General features: G+C 42.1%; 4 protein-coding genes across 5 annotated transcripts; all 4 read right to left on the reverse strand.

Annotated features, from left to right (window-relative positions):
• ltb4r2a (leukotriene B4 receptor 2a) lies at window positions 1-5,724 on the reverse strand. The gene is made up of 5 exons (XM_069722290.1): window positions 5,559-5,724; window positions 1,852-2,412; window positions 863-1,063; window positions 730-770; window positions 1-310 (listed from the first exon to the last, which is right to left on the reverse strand). The coding sequence occupies exons 1-5, from the start codon at window positions 5,571-5,573 to the stop codon at window positions 7-9; spliced, it is 1,122 nt and encodes a 373-aa protein (XP_069578391.1). The 5' UTR covers window positions 5,574-5,724; the 3' UTR covers window positions 1-6.
• Window positions 5,725-6,770: 1,046 nt separating this feature from the next.
• On the reverse strand, window positions 6,771-11,466 carry LOC138634995 (E3 ubiquitin-protein ligase TRIM47-like). The gene is made up of 7 exons (XM_069722288.1): window positions 11,178-11,466; window positions 10,429-10,803; window positions 10,190-10,285; window positions 8,941-9,174; window positions 8,440-8,596; window positions 8,291-8,350; window positions 6,771-8,198 (listed from the first exon to the last, which is right to left on the reverse strand). The coding sequence occupies exons 1-7, from the start codon at window positions 11,424-11,426 to the stop codon at window positions 7,666-7,668; spliced, it is 1,704 nt and encodes a 567-aa protein (XP_069578389.1). The 5' UTR covers window positions 11,427-11,466; the 3' UTR covers window positions 6,771-7,665.
• A 745-nt stretch (window positions 11,467-12,211) lies between these two features.
• On the reverse strand, window positions 12,212-16,986 carry LOC138634993 (uncharacterized). 2 transcript variants are annotated; one of them, XM_069722285.1, is made up of 6 exons: window positions 16,852-16,986; window positions 15,452-16,342; window positions 15,121-15,357; window positions 14,779-15,003; window positions 14,329-14,380; window positions 12,212-13,909 (listed from the first exon to the last, which is right to left on the reverse strand). In XM_069722285.1, exons 1-6 carry the CDS (start codon window positions 16,984-16,986, stop codon window positions 12,837-12,839), a joined length of 2,613 nt encoding a protein of 870 aa, XP_069578386.1. In that variant the 3' UTR covers window positions 12,212-12,836. The 2 variants fall into 2 exon arrangements, with proteins under 2 accessions (XP_069578386.1, XP_069578385.1); XM_069722284.1 differs by having other exon boundaries at window positions 14,323-14,380.
• A 3,593-nt stretch (window positions 16,987-20,579) lies between these two features.
• LOC138634987 (GTPase IMAP family member 7-like) lies at window positions 20,580-23,280 on the reverse strand. The gene is made up of 2 exons (XM_069722278.1): window positions 23,213-23,280; window positions 20,580-22,238 (listed from the first exon to the last, which is right to left on the reverse strand). Exons 1-2 carry the CDS (start codon window positions 23,217-23,219, stop codon window positions 21,205-21,207), a joined length of 1,041 nt encoding a protein of 346 aa, XP_069578379.1. The 5' UTR covers window positions 23,220-23,280; the 3' UTR covers window positions 20,580-21,204.
• Between the last annotated feature and the right edge of the window lie 524 nt (window positions 23,281-23,804).

Here is a 23,804-nt window from a genome sequence, read left to right on the forward strand (position 1 = left end):
CCTCCTCTAGTTACCGTTCTTCACTGGTTTGACATTAGAGCTGGAGTTAGTGACTGAGTCTGGGTCTTTGTCTTTCAGCATGACGGCGTCGGCATCTTTGTCTTTGTCGCGGCTGTTCTGGCTGTTCTGTCGGCTCTTCCTGGTGGCCGAGTCCAAGCCCGTGCCCTCGAACAAGCGAGCCATGAACGCCAGGCCTTCTCGGCGGATGTACGACTTTCCGGCGAAGAAGTAGAGCACCGGGTTGGCGCAGCTGCTGATGAAGGCTATGGAGGAGGTGACGGCGCGACCCCTGTGCCATATTTTTTCCAACCTAATGGATGGAGAGGTACGCCGAGAATTTAATCAAAAGACAAATAACCCCAAAAATATGTTGACTTGTTTGATTTTGATCAGAATGTGCATGAAACAAGTCAGAGATGGACAAAATGTTTAATTGCCATAACCTGCAAATCATCACTGTCGTCAGAAACAGAATTTGTAAACTTTATAGAAGAGTTTAATTGGTCAATATTTTTGTAAAACAGATTTTCACTTTCATTTTGAAAGGAAACCGCTAACCTGGATCTATTTAAAGCCACTTTATCTAAAGACACATCTACTAGGACCTTTTTAAAGAGCAGTTTACACATTGTTGGATGCTGTAACTATGTTTAAGTGAACAACAGTTTGTTTGTCCAAACTGCACACCATGAAGATGATATGCATGCAAACTGTTGTGTCATCACTTACATTATTTTAACTGCACCTTCTGGATGCAAGGCCCATGTAACCTGAGGACAAAACAAAATAGCTTTGTTAGTAACAGTAGAAATGGTCATTTATTCTGATCATTTCATGTGTAGAATTAGGAGGTGCGACGTACTTGCACCATGTTGATGACGTGGTAGGGAAGCCAGAAGAGGCAGAAGGTCAAAACGATGGCCAGGATGAGCTTCTCGCTACGAATGCGACGGCGAAACTTGGTCTGTCGGAGCCGCCGCAAGATGCAGATGTAGCTGACCACAATGACTCCGTAGGGAATTAAAAAGCCCAACGTGAGCTCCAGCATGTACTGCAGGACCACCTGTGGAGGGGAGATGAGATGAGAATAGACGAGGGGGGAAAAATAGAGGACGGTTGTGCTCATTTCATACAATTTCCCAGTGGTGCAACATTCATTCAGATTCAACAGGCTCAATCTCATCTCAGATCCGGATAATACTGGACGAGGCAAGATCAAAAAGTTCAGAGACCGTCCTTTTAGGAAAAATAGCTTTTGCAAGTCTTCTAATTCATGTCGCTCGATCAACATCACCACCTGAGTTGCACGATTTTTTTGACAAACGGTACGTGCGCATTTTTGATTTTTAACACGGACCTTAAACTTGAACAGAGAGCGCACGTCAAATTTTGGGTCAAAATTTTGGGAAACTGAAAGAATTCAGTGGCGGTGGTGGAGAGCCGTGACCGTGTTTTTTGTGAGCGAGAAACAACCGACGGTTTGCAGCGAACGTTTCCCTCTGAAGGGTCCGTGTTGGCGGTTTCTCAAGTGTGATGCAACACACTTGAGCCCTCTTGGCTCAAGTGTGATGCAACACACTTGGCTCAAGTCCATATTGAAATTGTCGTCACCAAAATGCGTAACTCGCACGGTTGTGGTTTTGCTCAACCAATGTAACTTGAAATTGTTCCCCCTGCTCCGCGCACGTCATTGTGCAGCAACAGGAAGCGTCTCGGAGCGTTTTCATCGCTCTTCGTCTAACAACAAACTTATGTACACTTTTCTTTTACTCGACAAATTTCGAGGCTTGTTGCAGCCTCGGTGGTGAACGCTCTCTGGACTTTATGTTCAGTATCTCCTTCTTAACTCACGTGGCTGTTTTTGTCGTGGAACGAGTCGCACACCGCGGTCGCCCCTTTACACCTCACTTCTCTGAAGATGAGCGCCGGAACCGAGGCGGCCATCACCAGCAGCCACACCACCGCCAGCAGGCGCAGCACCGTCCTCCGGCCCGTGATCACGCTGATGCGCTGCGGCCACAGCACCGCCAACAGCCGGTAGATGCTCATCAGCATGATGAGCTGGATGGAGGCGTACATGTTGGCCAGACACAAGTAGAAGAGGATCTTGCACATCACGTTCCCGATCGTCCACTCTTTCAACACCAGGTAGACGATGAAAAACGGCGTGAGAGCCATCAGGGAGCCGTCGGCGATGGCGAGGTTGAGGATGAGGAGGGTGGTGACGGAGTATCTTCGGGCTCGTGCCAGGACGCTCCAGATGATGAAGAGGTTTCCAGGGAAGCCCAGGAGGAAGACGAGGCTGAGGATGAGGGCGCCCATAGTGGTGGCACTTTGATTCCCCACGATGTTTGCATTGTTGGTGGACGTGCTGTTTGAAGCCATACAGTTACTCTGAGCCATTGTTGTTATCTGCCGAAGAGAGCGGATTATTTTTGTTAACAGTTTTTACTTAGTACACTTATTTATCCCTTCTTATGGACGTGTCAAGCAGAAAATATTACAGTATTAGTAAGCACATGACTGGTTTCTATTGAAGAATGAGTGTTTTTTCCGTTTCCCAACAAGTATCAAAGAAAATCTTTTTTTTCTTGAAACCTACTAGATTACAAAGTGACTTCAAGAAATGATCTGACTAATAAAAGGGCTTTAACTCCAAGTTTTTTCTGGCACGGGCATCGGTCTTGTCAAGTATGAATTTCATGCAGGAAAGCGTAGGAGTGTGGCGCAAGTGTAACAGGTTTTAACGAGGATTCTTAATTCCTGAACGACGAGACCAGACATGAGTGGAGAGCAACACTCACGGAGTTGATGTCATATTTTTCAGCAACGATTTAGGTTATGATTTAGAATTCATAAATCTCCCTCTTGACCAACAACAGCAACATTTAAATGCCTCTTTCATGACTATGAAAAGTCCAAAATCTTGTGGAAAATGGAACAAGAGGAGCAGAAGAGCAAAAAAAAAAAAAAAAAAAAAAAAAAGAAGGCCTTTAGCTGATTTATGTTCATGTTTTTGGAAGGAAGTAATCAACAGTCAGAAGTTGGTGTTGGTGTCAACACACATCTGGCCATGTGGTGCACAATAATGACTATAAAAACATGTAAATGAAAAAAATAAGATCCTGATTTCTGCATCAGGAAGTTGGTTCCATATACAGTATGTGCAGCATAGTAACTTTACGATATGGAATTATAGGTATCCACGAGCCACTATAAATCTTTACAGGATAATTTGGTCATATTTTATATGTCGCTTATTATTCAGCAAACCACCCAGTTTTTAAAGTACATCAGTGAGCCTCATATTATTCACAGTATACTTAATACAACACCAAAAACCATCCATGGCTAAAAAATAGTTCCCCCCCAAAAAAGGCACAATTTGCTACTTTCGGAGTAATATTTGCTAAAAACTATAGTAGCCATCTTCACTTTTGGGTTAAGAGGACATTAATATAGCAGATTGGACTTGGCACTCATTTGTAAAGATTTATCTTTTTAATAGCCTCAAGTACCCACAACTGAGTGCTATACAGACAAGTTGGGAAGTCACAAAAGTAGGAAGAGATGAACTAATAATAATACAAATAATGAAAATATATGTATATATGTTATAGGCCATAATATATAAGATTTCACCAGCCTTATCCTTTGAGACGTTTACTAATCAGCAGAGGCACCTTAAATGTACATGAAAACTAACTAGAGCCCAATTTACATATTTAAAGAAGACGAGTCGGCTCAGCAATTTGCAGTCATGAAGTGACATCATACAGTTCATACAACAGATAAAGCTCCTGTATTGAACCTACCGGCTCCTGGCAGCCCAACATACAGTATCATAGCTATTTCATGTCACTGGAAAAATTTATTAAAAAAAAAAAAAAAGACTTGTCATTACTTGTTCTACATATCTGGATTATTGATATAAGCGCACGCCCTTTAGACTGCTACCGCACCAGCTAAGCGGTTTTAGGATAATCTTTGTGCATATAATCAAATATCTACACCCACATCTGCCAAACAAACCCATTTGACATTTCTTTAGCGACCCGTGCTGTAATTATGAAGTATTACAGGGTAAATCAGTGTGTAATTGGTTGTAGTGGTATACGAGTATACGCCAGGTGATACTACAGGCGCAAACATGGCACAAACAGAATGATCGTATTCCTCCATTTGTTGCTTTTTGAGGATATTTACTTTTAGTGATGCTGCTATTTGTATATAGTAAAATACGTGCTGTTGTACACTAAAGAGAAAGCAGGAAATTTGTAATTCATGAGTGGGCGGAGCTTTGGAGACGGTTTCTCTCCTGGCTTTAGAAAGTGGTGAGATTTAAAAGAAACTATTAATTTAAATTGATTATTCAGTCATTTTAGGTGTTTATTAGGATATATTCTGCTGTTTTAACAGATTTGTTGTTTACTTTTATGTTTTGTTTTTTTTCCCCACTGTACAGTTCAGTTTTGAGACGATCTTTACCCCGAATAACAGATTTGTATCAAATCGGGCATCATTAGCTTATTTATAACGCACATTTATGATGATAACTATAAGGAAAATTAAGAGTAGTTATAAAGGGCAACAGAAATCCGAGATTATTGCCATAACTGGAAAAACAAAAAACTGTTTGTGCTTTTAATATTTTATAAGAAAAGACAAAATTGACACCAAATACAAAGTAAACATTTAGATTTTGTTTGAAAAGACATTTTAAAATGGATGTTACTGATTCAAGAAACGATTTCTTAGAGTTGTTTTACTGCCGACACACAAAACTGTTTTCAGAGTCTTTTTTTTCTTTTTTTGCAGCTTTCCAGATTCGAAGAAAAATAAAAGAAGTGTGACCACATGGCATGTGTTTACAGAAGGCTGGTCCAACTACATTGACGGTGACATCAGAGCTGAGGTGACACTGTGTTATATTGTGTAATGGACCAACAAATAGACGCCATGGCAACTATTACTACATATGTTATTGTCATACTAAGTTTTTTTCTGTTCCTGTTCAACTTGTTCTTGTGAGTGTTGTTGTTTTTCTGTTATTATCTTGCAACATAGTGTGCTCTCTTTTTTTTGGTGCGTTTTACTAATATTTGCACAAAGAAAGCTCCCCGTAAAACCTAAAGACTGTAAAACCCGTCATACTCTAAAGGTGTGTTTGTGTGCTCTGTGACTGACACACATTCCTGCAAAAATCACACCTGCTACGCCTACAGGGAAAAACCATACATGCAGAAACTATACAACACGTACAACAAGAGCAGAACGACACAGATTTAGTTGCACCCGACATGTTCGTATCAGAATAAATCACAGAAATCAAACCCCTAGAAATAATGCCACAACACCCATGAAAACACAGAGTAAATCTTCTGAAAAAAAATATGCAACGTATTGAAGAAAATCCAACCCAAAAAGAAAAATGAAAGTTGGTAGTTTCGGCTCCAGCGGCATGAATCGCGGTGATTTCTTGGCTGTTGTGATGGCAGTGTTGTGACTGACAGAAACCAACACACACACTCGTGATAGGAAAACAAAGAGAGACTTACCGCGTCGCCGACCATAAATCACAACACAGGAAAGAGTACACCGGGAGCTGGAAAAGAAGCCTGAATCTGATGTAGATGTTCTATTTTCTTCCTGTTCTTTTTACCATTTCTTCTGCCCACGTTTTCCCTCCACCCACTTTCTCTCTCACTATCTCTCGATCGCTCTTTCTCCCTCTCTGCCTTTCTTTCCATTGATTTGTCATGCTTGCTGTAACATGTAACGTAGGGAAAGGGGAAGGCGTGTCCCCATTACCTGGCCGCCCTCTGCCCTGGCAGTTCATCAACATCCTCACACGTCGAGCAAAGAATTCCATCTTTGGAGGTGAGTTTGCCCGAAGCACCAGAAAAAGAAAAGAATATCCCTTATTGGTATTTAGCCAATCAGATTACTGCTTTGTGCACCAACAAACAGATTTTTTTTTTTTTTTTTGCTTCACCCCTGCTGTCAAAGTTGCAGATTATTGTCCAGATTCATAAACCGCAGCATAAATTCCAGCTTTATTACATGGAAAAAAAAAAAAGGTACATGGACACCCAAACATTACGTCACACGCGAGACACGATAGCCGAACATTTTATTCCGACACCACGGGCGAGAACCTGCTGCTATAACCTCCTCCGCTCTCGTGGTTTCAGTCTATCCATTTTCAATATCTGTAAGACTCCGGCTGAAGGGATTTGTTCCCAATTAAGCATGTATGAGTCGGCCACTGAGTCTGAGTTTGAGTTCATCCCAAAGGTGTGAGATGAGGTTGAGGCTCTCTGATGGCCAGTCGAGCTGAGAAACCCCTTTGTTTAGGCCGAATCAAAACTCTTCTCTCAAAGTTGGAAGCGCACTCTCGTCTGAAATATCAGTGTAAACTGTAGCACCACATTTTCCTTTCACTCAAACAGTTTTTGGCTTATTTCATTTTATTCTGTTCTAATTTTTTATGTTTAAGCATTTCTTTGTCCGATAAAGGACTTTAAATTTCCTATGCACATACAGTGTGCAAAAAAAATTAAATAATATTTGCATTTTTAAATGAAAGATATATGAATCACAGAGCTAAATGCTCTCAGCCAAACAAAGCATAGCAGTTACATAGTTTATCTTTATAGCTCTGTATAATGTACTGTTAGAAAACATAACTTATAAAGATCTGTCTGGTGCTTTAGATGAGCTCTTTAAACATTTAACGTTAAAACACGTGTTTTACATGTGCTGACAGATTCAAAATCAACTTTCTTCAATGCGTTTTCACGCCGTTTGTTGACCCGTTTTCGTGCCATTTTTCTGAAACTGTGCATGAAAACCAACTCGTTTATTACTTGATGAGAATCAAGACACAAACTGAGCAGGATGGCGGTGTTTTAAATGGCTAACAGTTCATGTTTGGCAGCTGCAGTTTAACAAATCTGTATGTTCGGAGCACCCGGAAAACCCGCATACAGGGTCACACCAGATCTGAAAAGCAGATCCTCTCACTCGATGGCGGTGTCCACTACCGCATGAAAATAAAGCAGAAAGGATATTCTATTGTAAACTATGCATTTATTTATTTGTTTTAAAGTGCAACCCATATACAAGATTTTAAAGACATTTACAGTGCAAACATTTTGTCAACCAAGCGTTCAGTTCCCAATGAAATCATAAAACACGCGAACCCACAAAGCCCCTTCAGTCTTTGTCTACACAGAAAAAAACAACAACAACTAATTATGCAAATCTTTGCATTCTTGATTGAAGCCGATTTTCCAGGTAAAATTTCCACATACAAAACAAAGCCATTATAAAGATTTAGCACATGCAATAACTTGCAAGTTGCTCTTGCCAGCGATGAAAACTCTGTGAATCATAATCGACGGCTATGAAAAACAAAGAAAAGAAAAAAAAAGAAAAAGTCAAATTATTAGTATGGAATTTCCTGGATTTCCTGTAATTCATTTAGCTCAAGGACGGAGCTGCAAAAAACAGACTGATTCCAGTTTTCTAATGTCCAGTATGTCAGCCTGTTACGAAGCCTCAAAAAGAGTAATGAAAGAATTTGTTTATCCTTTTTCAGTTTTTGAGGACTTCTAAACTGTCTGATTACGTTTTGTATTAGTGTGAAAAGTTTTAATCTTTTTAATTCCATAACTTGACCAGCTGTGCAAACACTCCAACATCGTACCATTCGTAGTTCAGCCCGAGCCCGGGATGCAGCGGCCGGGTGAACGTGGTCTGGACTTTGTAGATTAGAACCATTGGATCGGCGACATGGTAAAAACACAGAGTGCCTGCTTTGTAGTCCAGGAACACTCCAATCTTGTTGCAACAAGAGCCCGACACGGCCGTTTCTAAATCGTTGTGACGGAACAAGTAACCGGTCGCCATGCACTCTAAACTCCAGGACTTGTCATTTCTTCCGAACTGCGACTCGTCCGATGTTCGGCTGGTGTCTTTGTAGGCCACTGCTGCGGAGAGCGTCCGAGCGTGCCACTCCAGCTCCCAGTAACATCGCTCCGACAGACCCTCGCGGCACAGCACCTGCGGAAACGTCTGAAACCTGTCCGGATGAGCCGAATACGGGCTGGGAGAGGGCCTCATCCTGCGGTGGTTGCCCAGGAGATGGAGATACGGGTAGTTGGAGGTGACGTCCAGCGTGAGAGGACGGCAGTCTGCCCGGAAGACAAAGTGAGCATCAACAATAAATCCACTCCTAAACGTGATTACTGCATGAAAGGCGAAGGAGTTTAACAGAGTTTCATACACCGCAAAAACTGCTCTCTGGTTTTGGGGATCGGTGGTAGCGAGAAGGCGACGTAAGACACTGTGAAAGAGAAACGTTTTTTTTTAAACACCACTGGACATGATAAAGCCATTACAGGAGTCAGATGTTTTATATTCCCCTCCCGTCACCTGTGGCTGGGATCCTGGGCCACGCTTCTTTCAGCACCATCTCCAGTTTCTGTCTCAGCTCGGACACACGGTCGGTCACGTCTCTGAAGGACCGTTGAGGACCAGCACCCGGTGGGAACTTCGGAGAATCACAGGAAGTGGAGAGAGCCTGGAAAACCTGAGGAGAAACAAGTTAGTAAGTTAGACAAATTCAGTTTTAGAAAAAACTAAGAAAAGTGACATCTGTGCACCCGTTTTAGAGAATTCGCCGCTTCTTTAAGTTTTCCGAGCTCCGGTTTATTTCACACCTGGTTTACTTGAGGCTGAACATCCAAAAACTTTGACCGTAAAACAATGCAATGTCCTTTTTGAGCTGCAGATGGTCCTCCGCAATTGAGGCCTGGGAGTATTTTGACTGTATTGCACCTTTTTATTTATTCACGCTGCATCATGTCAAAAATAGAAAAACCCACAAAACATCTTGAAAAAAGTTAAAAGACCCGTCTGAACAATGTCTGGTACCTGCATCAGATAGACGTGGTCGTTGGAACGAGACAGCTCTTCCAGTTTGTCTCCTCTCCTCCTCAGCGTGGCGATCCCTTCCAGCAGCTGCAGCTGCAGCTCCTCCGCCTGAGCGACGGCAGTTCGCTCCTGGGCCGCGATCAGCTGCCTCACCTCGCCGCACCTTTTCTGCACGGAGGAGATGAGGTCGGCGAAGATCCGGTCACAGTCCGCCAGCGACGTCTGAGCGCAGCTCTGTCGGCAAAAGGTCAGACCTTTCTCATTACGAGGGTGTCCTTTAGGTCAAACAACACGATCGGACCTCGCTACGGTGTTTAGAAGCTGGTTCTGACCTTTGACCTCCCGAGGGCCATGATTGCGGCATTCAAATGGGGTCGTGTTCGCTGTGTACACCAGAAGAGTTCACGAGTTGTGACGCGTTTGCTGACGTTTACAGAAATGGGTTTGAATGAATCCACACTGTTTCTCCATCATAAATTTAGACCTTACAGTCGAGTACCCTGCCTTTTTTCCTTACTTAAAAAGGAACTTGTTAAGCAATTTCTTTTCATATAAAATTGACTTAAGCTACTATCAATATGTATGAACTAACAATGTATCAAAAGACAATGTGAAAGGAGTCGCTCATAGTCACGAAACTACAGAATGTGCAGCTTCTTGACTCGATATCAAGTTGCAGCTCCCGTTTTGTTTTGCTTCACTACTTTTCGCTCTCAGAGTGCCACCATCCTGGTTGGAGAAAAAAAAAAAACTCAAATAGCTGACGGACACAGTGAGCGACTACCTGAGGAGTATTGTATTTAGCTGCTCAAGAGCCACATGTTTCCAACAGGAGTTAGTAGAGACAAAGAAAATGCAGCAAAAAAGAACAAATATTCATCAGAAATAGCAGAGGAATAGGATCAGAAAGTAAATTGTGTCGCTGCTGCTGAATAAGCAACAAGTTTGCCAGCGACTTAAAAAAGGTAAAAAAAACAACAACAACAACAGTATATTAGTGTGGTGTTCATAACTTATTTCTAGTGCCCTCAACTGTGGAAGAAAAGTTGTTTTTAATTTGAGCAGGGTGGGAAATCTGGAGTACACCAGGCGCGAAACAGGTTCTGCCTGTTCATTGGCTTATGATACCAACCGTTTTGGGTTTTAAAAACACACCAGTGATAAACATCTGTTCAGAATATCCTCAGTGATATTTAACTGAGCTCCTGTCAAAGGAACCGAGTCACCGCTTCATCTCATTTTTCCACACCTTGAGTTTTTCCTCAGCTTGGCTCAGCTCCTTCAGCTCTTTCTGTCTCTGCTCGACTTCCTTCTGGATTTTCTTTTGGCTGGAAACCATTTTCCTCTGGAAGAAAGCACGATTAGATCCCGTGAAACGAGGCGTTAATGCTGACGAAAGATAAATAATACGACACGTTTTTTACAACAGGACAAACTTCACCCAAGGGCTTGTTTGTTAATGAGTACATTTTATGGCCACAGACTTACTTTTATCTCCTTCTTCAGCTCTGAAATAGAAACATATTTGTGGCGGCTGTGCTCGTCCAGTGTGCACGCAGAGCAAACAAGCTGCTCGTCTTTGCGGCAGTAGAGCTCCTTCAGCTTGTTGTGCTTGGTGCACATCTTTTCCTGCAGCGGGATCGTAGCCGAGACCAGCTGGTGCGTCTCCAACACCGGAGCGCTGTGGTGAGACCGGAGGTGAGTGGGACAGTAGGATGCCAAGCAGGTCAGGCAGGACACCGTGGCTTTGCGCCGTCCGGTCCCGAGGCAGAAATCGCAGGCGACGTCTGCCGGGTCGGCACAAACCGGAGCAGCAGAGGGAGAAGCCTGCTGGGTGCTTGTGCTCTTCAGCTTCTCCACGACCTACGGGAGCGGAGGGGTGTGTGTGTGTGTGGGAGGGGGGGAGGGGGGGAAAGAAAGACAGTGAGGTCAGCTCATGGTGTAAAATGAAACATAACACAATTTCAAATAAAATATTCACACTTTAAAGTTATTTCGATCTCTTCAAGAGAGCACATACCGTCACGTGATCAACAGATATTTAAATTGAATAACACCAGAACCGTCTTCATTACTTATTCAATAGTAAATATCAACATTCAGATGTGAATGTGTAGAGGACAGGAAAATTGACTAATACAGTGGTTAGGTATTTATACATTTTAAGGAAAAAATCAGGGCCTAGCCTTCATGTAAAAATGTATCTATAGGAGCAGGTAGGAACTTTCCTCCCTCACCTCAGCCAGCATGTTGTTCCTCCTCAGAGCGGGCCGTGGACTGATAGTCTCCCGGCACTGAGGGCAGCTGCATTTCCCCTTCTTCTCTTCCTCTTCATCCCAGCAGCCCTCGATGCAGCCCCTGCAGTAACTGTGTCCACACTGGATGGTGACCGGCTCTTTGAGCAGGTCCAGACACACCGAGCAGCAGAACTGTTCGCTGTCCAGTTCAACCCCGCGCTGCTCCTCTTTCTGATGCTTTTCAGCCATTTTGGTGACTGTTCATTTAAGAGACAGGTCTGGAGCTCTCCTGAGATTCGATCTGTCTGAATGGAGAGACACTCTGAGTCGACTAGAAGGGGCGGGGCTAAATAGAGCTGACAGAGCAGTGATAAATTCAGTCTCAATGTTCACTCATTTTTTTCAGATCAGTTCATCAGTCTTGGTTGGTGCTGATTGGCCTTCATAAACAGATGCATAATAACCTCTGCTGCTCAGGAGGGATCTTTCAAAGTGTTCCCTTAAATTCAGGCAATAAAACAAGGCTCATATTGAACATAAATGAACGTGTTTGTTGCTGACCTCTTGATTTTAAAAGTACGATTATATGACCCACATAAACATCTTGCCTCTGTTGTCAATTCATTATCAATTTATTTAATCCCAACAAAGGCAACTGTATGCGTCAGCTCACTAATACATGAAAACTGAGAAAATTACTATCAGTCCCATATTCCCTTTAAAACAAACAAAGGGATTTTTTTTTTTTAACTGCAAATAATTCCCTCAGGAAATTCTTTAATGGTGTCATATTTTCATCAACATAGTGACGAATGACAATCTGAGATTTCCTGTGTGCTCGCATTACTTCTGCTCTTGATGTACCTCCTTTGTGCAGGTGGTGGCAGAATATCATTTGGTGATTGAACCAAAGCTCTTTTCTTGCTTTAGGGATCCCCCTATTGATCAAAGCTTGTAAGTGCAGTGTTAGAAGAAGAACAATCCTTGTAAATTGGAAATATTTAGACATAATAAAAGAAAATGGAAAAACGAGAACCTGTATTAATGCTTTAATTGTTCAAATAGATCAGTGTATATACACATTTATTGTAGACAAAATCAAAGAAGCACACTGTTATGATTATTACATAATTAAAAAATATGTAATGCAGAAATTTGACACTGTTTTAGTCATGTTTTATCTCATTTTGAGCATGTTGTGGTTCTTCCCATCAGTCACAGCCATAGTAATCATTCTTTAAATGATAAATATATTGATTAAACACACGTACCTTCCCCTGCATTGAACCTGAGTCTTTCTAAGTTCACCGTTTTAGTTTTTCTGTCCCATGAACCTCGTTTTTATCCTCAACTTGAGGCTTTCTTCAGCGAAAAAATGCGCTGTACATTAGCTACCCACCACCAAAATGGCACAGACAAAATGAATGTTTAGCCGGAGAACACATTGAATAATAATAAAGAGCAGATATTTCCTTCTGGAGTTGGTGGAGACAAAAACTGAGCTAAAAGGAGAGTAAATGTTGGCTACACCTGACTCTAAATATGTAAATAGCAACTATTGCATAACAACATCAAAAGAAAACAATGAAACAAGGAGTAGAAAATGTACATGCCTTGACATCCCTTTTTACATTTTCTCATTGTTTGACACCAATTATATCACTTAAAACCCTTAATCATCGATTTTCCTTTATCCATGATAGCCTCAGCTGTCATCTTTGCGGCCTCCAATGGTGTTTCTGCTCCCCGAGCCGCGTCATGCCCGATCATACCTCCTATTATTCCCCCACCTGTTGCTAGAGCCACTCCCCCCACCCCGATACCTGCGGCCGCTATCTCTCCTCCCACCGCTGCTGCTGGTGCTGCCGCTGGAAAGCTTTTTAAAAGTTTCACAAACTCCACGTTCCTCATTGCTGTGATAACTAGTCCAACCATGGCCGCCACGCCGAAAAAAGCTCCCAACACAACTCCTGTTGCGGTCCCCGCCAGTTGGATCAGAAATCGATCAGACACTTGGCTTTTAGCCACCTTTCTGATCTCTTTTGGTGGCAAGTTCACCGACGATTGCCTTATGCACTCTTCTTGTTGCTGTATTTCTTTCTCCACGTCCTGCAGAATTTGATTGGTGTAGTAGCCTCCGTTTTTTTCCATCACCATCTTGTCGATTGTGTCAAGGAGCTGCTCCAGCTGGAACTTGTTGCTCCTGTAGTTATCCTGCTGGTTGTTGTTCCAGTATTTATTATCAAAGACGTGGCACCGACCGCCGCACTTCCTCACCAGATCACTCAGGTTTTTATTCTGACCGACGAAGTCTTCGATCTTCACCCCTTTGGGGAGCTGGTTGCCGTGAGTGAAGACAATCACGGCGTATTTCAGAGCATCCTCTGAGAAGTACTGACTTATTTTAGTGATGACGGCCTCCTCCTGCTCTGTGAATTTTTCCACTTTGAGCACGATGAGAAACGCATGAGGCCCGGGAGCGCACTCTGTGATGCAGCTCAGTATCTCCGGCTTTAAATCCATCTCGCGCCTCCCTGCGTCGAAGAAACCCGGGGTGTCGATCACGGTGAGGCTTCTGTTGTTGACGGTTTTAGTCTCTGCTTGGCATTTACTCGTTCCGGAGTTGGGAGAATGATTTGTGGTGAAGAGTTCCTCTCCAAATAAGGTGTTAGCCAGGTTGCTTTTCCCAGATCCAGTTTTTCCCAGCAGGACGATCCTCTTTGTGGTTGACACTGGAAGAGAATATGGACTGTTGAGTACATTTGTCTCTTGCTTTTTTTTTGCTTTCTTTTTAAAAGTAATTCACTCAATGTTTTTTTATTAATTGTTTAACAGTAACCAGAGCACGTGCGCGATAAAAATGCTTGAAAGAAAAAGACTTGTCAGTTGCTAATTTGGTTGAAAATAAAAGCTTATTTATTCAACAAATCAACCAATGTTTTATGGTGCTAGATGACAGTGTATCTGATCTGGGGGTTTTTTCCATGTAAAATTGGCAGAAATTTGCCAAAATTAGTAATGAATACATTTAATAACACAGAATTTTTGCTTGTATCTGTGTCTGTGTTTAGTTCCCATAAAAAAAAAAAAAAAACACTGGCTGCCACATACTGAATGAGTTTTTTTTACTGTCTGCAATATCGACACCCACCTTGATCTTGATCTTGGTCTTGGTGAAAATCTTCCTCCACAGATCTGAAGGCCTGCAGAGACAAATGAGTTCAGGGTTCACTGTTCTGATATATATATAGTCATCTGATGCAGAAAAAAAACCTGTTTTCTGATTATACCACCGTATTACTTTAACAATAATCAAATCAGAATTACATTTTAGATTGTAATTATTTTGTTTTGTCTAAATATATTAACTAAAATGGCCTTACGGATTTTATTTTATAGCTGTTAAGAGCTTTTATAAGACATTACTTTACATTTCAGGTCAGTTATGTCAGTTAGTTAAAGAGTTAAAGAGCAATCAGGTCATTGAAGCCGACATTGATGTTTAAAAAAAATTCACATCAGTTGCAAAGAAGAGGTTCTAATTTTGGACTTCAAATATCAACAATTTAATTGTATTAACGTCACAATGCATTTCTGTTACCTCACTAGACTCTTCGTCGTTGGGGTGGACGACAATGCGGACCAACAGCGGTGTGCCGCTGGTCCGGTTCCGCTCAAATTTACGAACTTGCTCCCGTAAAACTCTGTGTACCACACCGGCAGGAAAACGCAGGGCGATGCCAGCCCCGAGTACCGGAAGAGCGACACATCCAAACCCTTGGCTTTCGCAGGAAGACAGGATCTGGTTGATGCCGAGTCTGAGAACCTGTCAAAGGTCAGAACGTGATACATTTGTTTTAAGTCCAGACATTGGAAACACTGTATGTTAAAGAAAATGGCTCTCGAGTCAAAGACCGATGACAACACTCCTCTGCTGTGTCACCTCGACTGCGGATCCGTTTTCGTCGTTGTCCCAGGGAACCAGACAGAGGAAGAACACGGCGCTCGATAGAAGCCCGGGCACGTCCTCCACCAGCAGCACGTCGCCAGGCATCACATTGCCTCTGGCCTCCTGATGAAACTTTTTCATCAGCATAGAGCCAGCCACTTTGCACAAAGCGTGTCCAACGCGGGTAGAGAGAGGATCGTAGCCAGACATGTGAGATACAACAACATCGACCTACGAGAGGGGCGGGAGAATGAATATTAGTTGAGTGTTTACACTCCTTTTAAGCTTTCTCGCCTGAGCAGGTTTGATACGCGAAGTTTCCCACCTGCTGGGTTTCGATGGTTCCCTGAACGATCTCTACGCGGATGCCGCCTCCAGGAGCTCCAGGAGCTCCAGCGCTGGCTCCTCTCGCCGTGTCTTCTTCAGCGGCGCCCATCCAGGAGTTCGCATCACTTGGCAGGTTGTTTCCGGTCGTCATCCCCTGGAGAAGCCTGTCACATGCTTGCTGCATGGCCCTCACCACCTCTGCTCTGTTATCAATCAGGATGATCTCGCTCAGACTTCGCCCTCCCTGACTACCAAACGTCTTCACGGCGGTTACAATAGCCTCGGAGCACACGGTGACGGGAACACCAAACAGGCCTGAGCTGATACAAGGAATCGCTATGGACTTGAACTGCATGATTTCTGCTAAGTTCAGAGAGGACTGGATGGTTTTTTCCACTAACTCCCTCTCTCTGCCACCTACTTGTCCGCCTACCGGCCCAACGGCATGCAGCAGTTTCTTGCAGTTTAAGTCGCCCCCTGTGGTTATGATCACGTCGCCCGTGGGAATTTTCCCCAAATACTTTACTACGGCGTTGCTCTCCTCCTGCACGTCAGGACCGCCGGCTTTGCTCAGCGCAGCGGCGACACCGCCACAGTGGTCCAAGTCCTCGTTGGCAGCGTTCACCAGGGCGTCCGCTACCTGTTTGGTGATGTCACCCTGACGCACCAGCACCCGGAGCCCGTCTACGAGGCTGTAAGTTGCAACCGCTACGTTCCCTTCACTCAGGCTCGAAGGTGCTGAACGTGAGCTCTCCTCCATCGCGGCCTCGCCGTACACTTCCACCTCGTCTGCGTCTGTCTGAGGAGAGCTGCAGGACTGGAGCGATTCGTGGGAGTTCAACTCTTCGACACTGGGCTGAGGAGTTAAAGCAGGAACGGGCTGTGGGCTCTGTGTTGAAAAGAGACATCGCAATGATAAGTTTACTGGTCTCTGTTTTTCTCCCCAAAATGAATCTGTTACTGTTAATCCGTTATTTTTGGGGCCGACACCAATATTGGAGACATTTTTTTGAAAGTGACAAAAGTTCAGAAATCTGTAAGTCGACCAAAACGTGGTTATAGAACACTTTATAAAAAGTATATATTTGAGGCAGAATCTTTTACAGTTTAACCATCAAATTTAAAGTTCAAATGGCACCAAGAAACACACAAATAGTTTGGCTCTGGTTACACGAAAGCACATACGGATATGATCGTACACGCTCACATCCTTTTCTGATGCTACACACAGCATCACAAAGTGCTTTGCGTATATTTAACACACAACATGCAACAGTTAATTAAATATAATGATACAATACAAGTCGATAAAAATGCAGTCAACAAAAGGCAAGTCTAAAATAGTTTGTTTTCAAGAGTGACCACAAAACAAAACGTTTGACAAGATGTCGTGCAGACCTCTGCTGGAGCTGCGGGGGTGGTGACGTGAGGATCCAAGCTGCTTCGGACGGTGAACGCCACACGACCGTTCGCAAGCTCCACGACGTGCTCTGATCGCTGAAGCACCGCCTGCTGATCTGAAACAGAGCACATTCGAGTTTTACAGGAGCCCTGTGACCTGCACACATCCTTCCTTCCTTCCTTCTCATCTCATTCTCCTCTTCCTGAGGACAATCTGAAAGGTGACCTTGAGCCGTACATTAGTTATGTTGGTTTAGGAGCGATCCTCCCATGATGCACTGAGCTCTTCTCCTCTCTCTTTTACTCTCTGTGCATTTATATGTCACCCGTACATCTCATTGTCTTTATTCCTTCCCTTCCCAGTATTTATTCTTTCTTGTCTCTCTATTGCAGTCCCCTTTTCCCCCCCTAGTTTTGTGCTTCTTCTTTTTTTTTGCAGTTGTCGGTATCCCTGGTCCTGGAGCTGCATGTTTCTGAGTTGTGTTTACAAGCTGGTTCTGTCACTGGGTTTCTTCCTGTTGAAAGACAGTTGTTTGGTCCAGCTGTCGGAAGTTTCTTTCTTTTAAAAAGGAGTTTCCATCCCACTGTCAGATGTTTCTATCTGCTAAAAGAGAGTTTTTACTTCCCACTGTTGGGAGTTTTTCTTCCTGTTATAATTACCGTTTTACCACTATTTGATGTTTCTTCCTGTTTGGGAGTTTGTCCTTCTATTGTGGGGAATTGTTGAATTGTTAGTTTTCTTCTTGATAACGTTGTCAGGTTATTTTGAGAGGATTTTGCTATTTTAGGTATCCTTGAGATGACTTGTGTTGTGATTTGAGGCTACAAAATGGAAATTGAAAAGCCCAGAATTTCAACTGCTCTTTCTTTATCTCTCAGTGAGTCCCGTTCCTACATAACTCATGACTGGTTTATGGACTACAGCTGATTTTACGTCCTCTCGTAAACATTAAAATCAGATGGGGAATTAAAATTAAGACCTCAATTTTACTGAGCTTTTTTTTTTTTTTTTTAGTAGCCCTCCAATATTCGTCTTATTATTTTCATATTTGTGAAGTGGGCAGCATGTTTCTTTAATATATTGACATGGGGAAAAACAAACAAAAAAAAAACCCGCATCTGGCTGTGCGAGTTAAGTTTCACTTTCCAGAGAAATTTCCCGTTTCGGATCAATTCCCAATCGAAGCATTCTTGGACCGTCAAAATATGATATTTGTTTTACTTCGACAGTTACAGTTACAGTTTTTATTTTTTATAGTCCGTCTTTTAACAGATTATAATTCAAATAAATATAATGGCTGATACAGTTTACACTTCGATGACAGTACTTCTTACCCGAGGCAGTCCACGTTATACAATAATCTACAACCCGAGCTGATCATTCAGATGGTATCTTTTGTTGACCTACCTTGTTCATATCTAAAGGCAATGCTGTAGATATTATTATTATTATTATTATTATTATTATTATTATTATTGACTCTGGTCAGTGGTCCGCTGTCTCCTCCGCCAGATCTGCGTCGAATACGGAAATAGTTTTCAATTCTCCTCCTCTGCTCTCTGCGAAGGCCGTGACACTCAAAGAAAACCGGGTACTGGTAAACGTCGGCCATCGTCGTCCTCTTGTGCCGAAGATCAAACCAAACATCCGCAGAAATATCCAGCCATTTGCGGAGTATTTTTCTAGTGGTCTGACCCTGCAAGCCGCAGCTGCCAGGAGGGTTGTGCTCGACAGGGAGGAGCCAACCAACTCCTCTATGACGCAGATATCTTTATGTCACTGCTGTTAAAGTGTTTGTATTACAGCTGACTGTGTTTACCTTCAGTTTTCCAAAGTGCACCTGGCTGTTTTGTGTTGGGACTGAAAGTGTGTCCTTGCACGTAGGCACTAACTCATATACGAGTTGTTTATAAGAGCAATAGAAGAATATAGGAACGGCCTACTTGGTGTGCGCGTCCCCTTTATTGTCAGTGAAGTGGTGCTTCCAAACTGTAAAGATTAGCAACAGACTTTCTGGCATATTTGTGAACATGAATAAAATAGGAAAAGGACTGAAAGCGGGAACAAATGTGGGCCAAATGTAAAACATACGCTCTTAAACCTTCCGTCAGACTTTAGATCCGACTTTTGGAAGCTTGCCTCCAGATCCAGCAGCATACATAAGATCAGCTATACTGACAGACGTTTGTCCTATTTATATCAGCGAGGGTAAAGACTGGGGGGGGGGGGGGGGGGACTGTGGTGGGAGGGCGGTGGGGGTGTCTTAACTAACATCAGCCATGCTTTGCCAAAATATCGCTGTCGCACGTAAATCAGTCGTCCAATTAGAAAAACCTGCTCTGGGTATAACGTGTGATTCTTGAAAATGAAGATTACTGTGATAGACTGCGACTAGAAACTTCTTTTAGCCTGCAGACAAGGTAAAAGAGGAGGTTATACTTCCGCCCAAAGCTATATAATTAAAATTAAAAAAAAATATTTTAAGCTGTTAAAAAGAGACTTTGTTGGATAATTGCAGCATTTCCGTTGTAGTTATTTTTTTACAGCACTTTTACAAGTTTTAAAACTCGCAGAACGGGGAAATGAGTGTTACGTGTCTGCACGTGCAACGCTCATAAATCTGTAGAAGTATGAGAAATGAGCTGAATGCATAACAATCAATAGAATACATTGGGGGGGGAGTGACTTGTTTTGCAATGTCTCCGAGAAGAGTAACAGTTTTTTTGTGATTTTCCAGGACAGAAATTGCTCAGGCACACATAAAAGTGAAATTGGGCAAATTGTTTCTTGTTCATGGGATATTTTCAAACCTTTGCATTGTAGTAAAACTACTAAGAACACCTTCTTTCTCTTTATGGGACTGTTAGAGCCATATTTTGTGTTGATAAGAAATTATATTAGAATTTGCTTATTTACTGAGGTAATGTAAATCTTTCTTTTGACTTGTGAAATAAGATGAAATGCACATGCTGAATTAATTAGTATGTATTAGTTGTGATTGACAAGATGATTGTCAGCTGATTAGCAGCTGGTTGCCAGCTGATTATCAGCTGTGATAGGGGAGAAGGGGGACTGAGTTTTTGGTTCTTTTTCACCAAGCATGGAGGAAACGTGAGGAAGGGGCATCGGTACAGTCTTTGACCTCACGTTACAACGAGAATGTTTTGTAAACTTTTTTGATTAATGTGAGAATAAACGAAACGACTGAACCGGCGACTGCAGCGCTATGATTTGGATCGGTTTAACGTGTGAGTCAAGCGGAGCCCCTAGTAAGATGGCACAGATTAAATGAAAAGGACACGGCCATCGCGGGGAGCATTGACAGATCGATTCTTGTGACAAATGATTAATGGCTGCATTTGTCTGTCTTACTTTAACAAACACTTTGGTGTGTGTTTGTGTAGAGACAGTAAGGGAAAAGTAAATACACAGCTGCACCCTCTTTTCTTGTCATCATTTAAATTCTCGATTCAAGCTTTGAATAGAAGAATTCATCGGAGGAGTGATGCCTTTTATTAGATGTTTAGGGAGGTGACTGTGGCTCAGGGGAAAGTACATGTTGAAAGAAATGTTAATTGTTCTATGAATGCCAACGTTAATTTTAGCTGAAGGGAATTAACAGGCTCTACAAAGAAAAATAACATGACACCTTGTAGTCGAGTGTTGTTACACAAGATGTCATTTTAATATAGCTAAACATATTGATGCAGAAAATAAAGTCATCTTTTAACATTGCAAAGTAATGGAGAGTGTAAAAAAAAAGTGTAATTTAAAAAAAAAAAAATAAAGCCACTAATTACATGCTGTTATAAATAACATCCACCTTTTATTGTTTAACCGAAGGAATAATACAAAAAAAAGTTGTATAATTAGTTGTTATTGTAGCTGCATGAAACATCTCAAAGTCATGGAAAATGAAGGAGTAATTTTTCAAGAAAATTCAATCTTTTTTTTCAAATGTCTCTTAACTGATGACTCTATTGTCACAATTGACAGAAAGTATTAAGAAGTACAGACACTTTTCATTTGACAGCTTTAGCTACAGTTACTTTACATTATGAATACAAAACTAATACATGATTATGTATGAAGCGACCTGGCAGTATATTAAGTAGCTCAAATGAATCATAACTTAGCTGCAAGGGTGGCGATGCTTCCCACATTCATGGCTCAATACTTAACAGTATCATCCAATAATATATTATAATATTAAGAGTACTTTGACTTTTGCTATTTTATTCTGAGGCTTTTACTTGTAACAGTGTATGTGTCTGGCATTACTACTTCGGGTCTGAATATATTTACATAAAAATGAATCTTGCGGCTCTTCTCTTCGTATCGCCGACGCTCTATTTGTTGTTCGCCCCTCCTCCCTTGTTTATTTGCCCCTCGGCCCCCTCTGGTCCTGATGTGGCAGAGCCCTTCCAGACAGCCATCACTGCTCTCTCCACGGCTTCGGTTGGACTTCGTGCTCCTTCTGCTGCCTCATATCCCTTCACTCCCCCACTCACAGCAGCCCACGCAAACTTTCCTTTTACCCCCGGTGCCACCGCTGCAATATCTGTAAGCCCCCTTAAATTTGTAACGCTGAATGTGACCATTTCTGCCACCCCTAGCATGGCTCCTACCAATACACCTGCTCCAATACCTGCTAATCTGATCAGCAAGTCAGCTGCATTTATTTTAGCCTGATTTCTGACCTCCTCCGGTGGCACGCTTCCTGTCGACTGTCTAATGTGCTCTTCCTGTATCTGTATTACTCTTTTCACTTCTTTTAGCATGTCATTGGTGTAGAACCTCCCCTTGTTCGCCTCAGTAATCTTGTCCATCGTCTTTAATATCTCTGCCACTTGGAAGTGGTTGCTCCTGTAGGCGTCGCTGTTACCTTTCCAGTATTTACTATCAACGACATGGCATCGGCCTCCACACTTCCTCACCAGATTGCTCAGGTCTTCGTTCACACCGATGAATTCCTCAATTCTCGTCGCCTCCGGCAGCTGGTCGCCGTGAGTGAAGACGACAGCAGCGTACTTCAGAGCGTCTTCAGAGAAATATTGGCATATTTTTTGGACGACGTCCTTCTCCTGCTCTGTGAATTTGTCCACTTTGAGCACGATGAGAAAAGCGTGAGGCCCGGGAGCGCACTCTGTGATGCAGCTCACGATCTCGGACGTCTCAGTCCCGCATGTGTCAAAAACGCCGCAAGCATCGATCAAAGTGATGTTTTTCCCGTTGACGTGTTTGGTCTCTGCACGAGACGGACTTGCTTCAGAAATGGGAGAATGGTTTATCTTGAACACATCCTCTCCCAGGATGGTGTTAGCCAGGCTGCTTTTCCCAGCTCCAGTTTTTCCCAGAAGGACAATCCTCCTTGAAGTCGGCACTACAAGGAGAAGAATGACCTTTTTTTAGGGGATTTACTTGTTCTATTGACTTGTCCTATTTGTTTTGCATAGAGTTGAAACAAACAATCCTTTTCACAGGCAGAAGAGAAAAAGTATGGGACCACCAAAGATGTAACAATTTATCTTATATATCATATACATGATGAATGCCACTGAATTTTGTGGCAATTCATCCAATCGTCATTGAGATATTTCAGTCTGGACCAAAGTTGCGACTCAAAAAGTCCAAATCAGCAAAAATCAATCAGCTAAATTGAAGATACATTTTGAACCAATTGAAGAATCCGTTATTAAATAATATCTTTGGTGCTAAACATCCCACTTAATTACAGTTAGATAGATAGATAGCTAGATAGGTAGTTACTTTATTAATCCCCAAAGGGAAATTATTTCGCTACAACAGCATTTATAGATACAGGAAAGAAATAAAATAACAGTAAAAAAATATTAAATATAAAAATTCACAGTATATACAATACAATAGAATAAAATAAAATAGAATAATTAAATTAAAACTGACTAAACAATAGTGAAAAAAAAGCAACTCCGAAGAGAGGAGAAAGAAAGAAAAACACTTAAAACACACTCGAGGGGGGGAGCTGCTGTAACAGGCTGCCACCAGCACGGTGCCATTTTCCTTAGAAATCATAGTTAGATTAGTTTGATTACTTTTGCTTGTTAAGTCTGATATGAGAATGACAATATAAGTTTCCAATGCATCAGTCGTCTCATAGTGGTTAGAGAGTTTTAGACAAACAACCATAATTATTATTGAATGGGAGCTTGAACCAAATATCGGCTAATTTAAACCAGCAGCTAATAAATCTGTGGCTGTCATTACTTCAAAAAATCTCGACAGCCATCGTTTTTTGATAAAGAAGAAAAAACAAAAAAAGTACATAAAAAATGTAGTGTGTTGCTCAATGCTGACACTTTATTGAGCTCAACTTACCGTCCATGTTGTCAAAGATTAAATCACAGTCGTCCCCCGCACTGCGCGATGTCCTCGCTGTATGTTTGTCCTCGCTGCAGTTTGACTATACTTTCATTTTCTACCGGTTTGGCTTGTTGTTTGGCTTTTACCTGAAGACAATGAGTATGACATATTGTGTGTGATGCAGGCCAGCACACGCTCAAAAACTACAATATTTTCTCTACAAATCTTTGCAAATACAAATCATATCAGCGTATCTGTGCCGAAGTTGATGATCAAATGATCCTATTTCCACTGTCTTGTGGCAGAAGGCCTCACTAACGTGAATACAAAAAAATCAATACAAAAAAATCAATATCACACGTAAAAATGGCATATAATCATATACGTTAAACGCATTTAACAAGATTTCAGTCTTCTGCGTTAAAAACATGCAAAAATAACTACTTTAATCATTTATTTTGCTAATTTTTATTCACAAACTGCTTGGAACCAATAATTTAACGCATTTATATTTTTCAAAATATATCAAGATAATGTCAAAGTGCAGGACTATAAAGCATCCAAGTAAACACAGGTTAGAGGCTTCAAGAATATCATATATATGGAT

This window comes from Brachyistius frenatus, unplaced genomic scaffold (genome assembly GCF_029030835.1).
Source record: "Brachyistius frenatus isolate BFR_SWC_R1_liver_20210118 unplaced genomic scaffold, ASM2903083v1 Contig_284, whole genome shotgun sequence".
NCBI classification, from domain to species: Eukaryota; Metazoa; Chordata; class Actinopteri; family Embiotocidae; genus Brachyistius; species Brachyistius frenatus.

Excerpts from the sequence above, each read along its gene's own strand:
- ltb4r2a (XM_069722290.1), bottom strand. Across the intron at positions 1,064-1,851 it reads TCCACGACAAAAACAGCCAC|GTGGTCCTGCAGTACATGCT; the intron begins GTGAGTTAAGAA and ends TCCCCTCCACAG. Across the intron at positions 771-862 it reads ACGTCATCAACATGGTGCAA|GTTACATGGGCCTTGCATCC; the intron begins GTACGTCGCACC and ends TTTTGTCCTCAG.
- LOC138634995 (XM_069722288.1), bottom strand. The coding sequence starts at position 11,426 with ATGGCTGAAAAGCATCAGAAAGAGGAGCAGCGCGGGGTTGAACTGGAC. Across the intron at positions 10,804-11,177 it reads GGAACAACATGCTGGCTGAG|GTCGTGGAGAAGCTGAAGAG; the intron begins GTGAGGGAGGAA and ends CCGCTCCCGTAG. Across the intron at positions 8,597-8,940 it reads ACCACGTCTATCTGATGCAG|GTTTTCCAGGCTCTCTCCAC; the intron begins GTACCAGACATT and ends GTTTCTCCTCAG.
- LOC138634993 (XM_069722284.1), bottom strand. The coding sequence starts at position 16,986 with ATGTGCTCTGTTTCAGATCAGCAGGCGGTGCTTCAGCGATCAGAGCAC. Across the intron at positions 15,004-15,120 it reads AAAACGGATCCGCAGTCGAG|GTTCTCAGACTCGGCATCAA; the intron begins GTGACACAGCAG and ends GACCTTTGACAG. Across the intron at positions 14,381-14,778 it reads ACGACGAAGAGTCTAGTGAG|GCCTTCAGATCTGTGGAGGA; the intron begins GTAACAGAAATG and ends TTGTCTCTGCAG.